The sequence below is a fragment of the Frankliniella occidentalis genome, unplaced genomic scaffold, assembly GCF_000697945.3.
Source record: "Frankliniella occidentalis isolate FOCC.00 unplaced genomic scaffold, Focc_3.1 Scaffold102, whole genome shotgun sequence".
Classification (NCBI taxonomy): domain Eukaryota; kingdom Metazoa; phylum Arthropoda; class Insecta; order Thysanoptera; family Thripidae; genus Frankliniella; species Frankliniella occidentalis.
The window spans coordinates 856,264-859,598 of record NW_026267231.1 but is presented as its reverse complement, the minus strand read 5'-3'; the positions used below and the strand labels follow the sequence as shown (position 1 = coordinate 859,598).

The 3,335-nt window shown below is 37.1% G+C and overlaps 2 protein-coding genes across 2 annotated transcripts in view; both read right to left on the bottom strand.

Annotated features, from left to right (window-relative positions):
* The window catches only part of LOC127749871 (uncharacterized), a 77,004-nt gene that overhangs the window by 55,538 nt on the left and 18,131 nt on the right, over positions 1–3,335 (bottom strand). The window lies entirely within an intron of this gene.
* On the bottom strand, positions 916–3,329 carry LOC127749868 (uncharacterized). The gene is made up of 5 exons (XM_052269793.1): positions 2,692–3,329; positions 2,518–2,585; positions 2,365–2,427; positions 2,191–2,277; positions 916–2,109 (listed from the first exon to the last, which is right to left on the bottom strand). The coding sequence occupies exons 1-5, from the start codon at positions 2,990–2,992 to the stop codon at positions 2,062–2,064; spliced, it is 567 nt and encodes a 188-aa protein (XP_052125753.1). The 5' UTR covers positions 2,993–3,329; the 3' UTR covers positions 916–2,061.

The following is a 3,335-nucleotide window of genomic DNA, read 5'->3' as shown; positions in this document are numbered from 1 at the left end:
GCACAGAAATGTTGACAAAGGCTTTGCTAACTCTCAGCCCAATTTTTTATTTTTTAGCCCAAAACTTGGCTTTGTCGGTATAGTACAGTACAGTACAATGCAATGCAATACGCTCACTGTCAAGCCAAATGCCCTTTTTAGTTTAGTTTGTTTTTCAGGTGGAGGCCATCTCATCAACCCACTAGCATAATTGTGCATATTTTCTTGTAAATATTAATACTTGACCTCAATGTTTCAAACTCAACATTTGCAACAGTTTTAGGATTGTGGAACCAAGTTCGACCTAAACTGCAGTTTAGTTTTGCTAACAATTCAAATTTGATTTAAGATTAAAGAAGACAATGTCAATGATGACAACTTGCTCTATAAATATGTTTGTGTAAAAATTTCAGAATAAATCTTGCAACCTACATGAAAAGTTTCTTTCATTCTTTTTTATTTTTCTTAATACACATTTTCCACAAATATTGCAGTTTTTTTACATTACTAATTGCTAGACAGATCTAATACACAAATACGGGGTAATCTTGAGTTATGTCTTAGTCTGTGTATATACAATCTGGCAACGGGCTTATGTAAGCCTGTGGTTGTTACATTGGTTTATTATTTTCTATAATCTGTGTAAAGTAAGCTTTCAAATGAGTCTGATCATTCTGCTTTGTAATGGGTACATCTAGCTTTAAAATGGAATCAAATTATCAATCTGGCTGACCGAATGAAACGTAAGGTGCCCCCACAATGTCTTGTTCTTAGTTGGCATTCTAGACAGCAATCTCGGAGACAAGCTGGAATTATTGTTGGACCAATAATACATTTTTCTTGAAGTGATAATAATGTTTTACTTAGTTATGAAGCTAAAACCATAAATTGGCAACCACAGCTAATCAAATTTGTATTATTGGTCGTCAGTTGGGCTATATTAAATGGTAGAACACTTGCCCCACAGCTCCCACAAAATATGACAAGAATGAAAAAGATTTGGTATCGGTTTCTCTCATATTTTGTCTGCTTGCCTATGACTTGACAAAATTAGGCACACCAAAGTGTGTGTGCTTCTTTGAAAGCCTACTAAAAACAGATTATAGTAAACAACACTCCATTATGGTACCCATAAAATTACTCAAACTCAATCTTATTTCTTTGAGTACAGAAAATATATTTTTCTCAAGCTATGATTTATCAAAATGATGTAGGATGCACTAGACACTCCCTCTCATCTACCATGGCTACTTTCCACTTCAACTCACTCTAAATAACATTATTTATCAACATGAAACTGAACCTCTTACCTATATGCTTGACATCTTTAGTGTTTTTAATATGGTGTGAGTTTACGTTTCATTCGGTCAGCCAGATTGATAATTTGATTCCGATTCCATTTCAAAAGTAGATGTACCCATTACAGAGCAGAGTGATGAGACTAATTTGCAAGCTTACTTTACACAGCTTATAGAAAATAATAAACCAATGTAACAACCACAGGCTTACATAAACCCGGTGCAAAATTTTATAAACAGAATCTAAGTTGCACCACAAGATAATAAAAAAATGCCTTTCTTCTCCTCCTCTATCTGAATATCTTAATGAAACTGTCTTCCAAATAACAATATGAAAGTATCCCAGACTGATTGATTGAATAAGAACCATGGATTTATTTTAAAAAGCTTGGTTTTCTTGTAGTGTTGAACAATACAGACTTCTTCCATATAACTTAAAACCCCAAAGTTTCTGGAGATATGCGTGGTTCTTATTCAATTAATTAGGCTGTGATACTTTCTTATTCTTATTTAGAAGACATTTCTATAAAAATCATACAATTCAGCCACAAAGAAGTCAGTAGAGAGAAAGAAAAGCTGTTATTCTTACAAACATTTACACCAACATAAAAACAGATATACTAGTTGCTTCCATGAACAAAGAATATAAAACAAATGACTTATTTAAGGGTTCACTATTAGTGCTACACATTGATTTTACCTAGTCTTCACAATCAGTGTCATAGTCCATTCTGTACAATAAGCGTTCATAATCAGGGTCATATTTTGCTAAACTGGAGATCGTTTAACTGTTGCATAGGCTATGGAAATCATTCCTTTTCTTGGATGCTTTCTGGAAAGGATACAGATTACACCTTCAGTACATTATGCGTGGAATAAAGTCACATAGTATGCAAAAGTTTTGTTGACTTACTTTTTCTTTCTCTGTATCTTTGATACAGTTTTGTTGGTTTTGAGAGAAGTCTGCATCTTGCTCTTGAGTTGTTGGAGAAACCGCTATCTGCAAGGAAATAATTACATCCAAATGATTAAAACTATGATGCCGGTTAATTTATTTCGACACCATTCTAGATCAGTAGGTTTTTACCTCATCGCAATCGTATCCTGTGAATCGTCTTTCTTGCTCCTCAGTTGTTGGAAGAACCGCAGCCTGCAATCAAATAACGACATCATGCAAATGAGTAAAACTATTAGGCCGGTTAATTTATTTGGATACCATTCTGGATCAGTGACTTTTTACCTCATCCTTTTCTCTATCATATCCTGTTACTCGTCTCTCGTATGACAGCAGAACGCAGCACAAATTTTCTACGAAAAAGGAAAAGCATGACATAAAAACCTTTCCAATTTTACATCTATGACCTTTCTCGGTATTCAAAATTTAAAACAGAAAGTGCTTTTCTAATGCACTCACCTCGAGGACCATAGGCTACTTTTGCAGACCGTAGACAACACATGGGCTTTCTCGTGCACTTGGGACATTTCCTTGTTCCCAGTGGATCACTTGAAAGGTCCAACGGAATGTCTCCCACACCATTGAACACTACACATACATTATCTGCCATACTTTGAACACCACCACCTCTTTTCCACAAATTAACCCAAACTGAATAGCTATCCACTGATGTGAAGGGCACAGCCCAGTAATCACCTTCCTTATCATCATCGAATTTTACAACTAAGAATAGATTACGAATACTAGGGCCGTACTCCATTTTTGATGGTTCAAAAAGTGAAATTATTTTTAAATTTTGACGTTTAGGCTGAGCTGAGCAGATGACTTACGCCCGGTAAGACCAGTCGAGTCGAAACTTCACGTATGCTCTGTCTCTGCTCCGCCAGTACGCACTTAGAAAAATTTCGCATCTGCTCGCCAGAGCACAAGTCCCGGCTGGACTTAGCCGATATTCTGGCGGCGCGCTGGCTGACGAAACTGGCTGAGGAGCGCTTAGTGAGCGAGGCCCAGCCAGGCCGCCCCGCGAAGCAGGTAAACCCCCGGGTCCACAATAGGCGCGGGCGTACCCTGCACCCCGCCAACAAAAGGAACCTCTCCGAGGA

Excerpts from the sequence above, each read along its gene's own strand:
- LOC127749868 (XM_052269793.1), bottom strand. The coding sequence starts at position 2,992 with ATGGAGTACGGCCCTAGTATTCGTAATCTATTCTTAGTTGTAAAATTC. Across the intron at positions 2,428-2,517 it reads ATGATAGAGAAAAGGATGAG|GCTGCGGTTCTTCCAACAAC; the intron begins GTAAAAAGTCAC and ends ATTTGATTGCAG. Across the intron at positions 2,110-2,190 it reads AAGATACAGAGAAAGAAAAA|AAAGCATCCAAGAAAAGGAA; the intron begins GTAAGTCAACAA and ends TATCCTTTCCAG.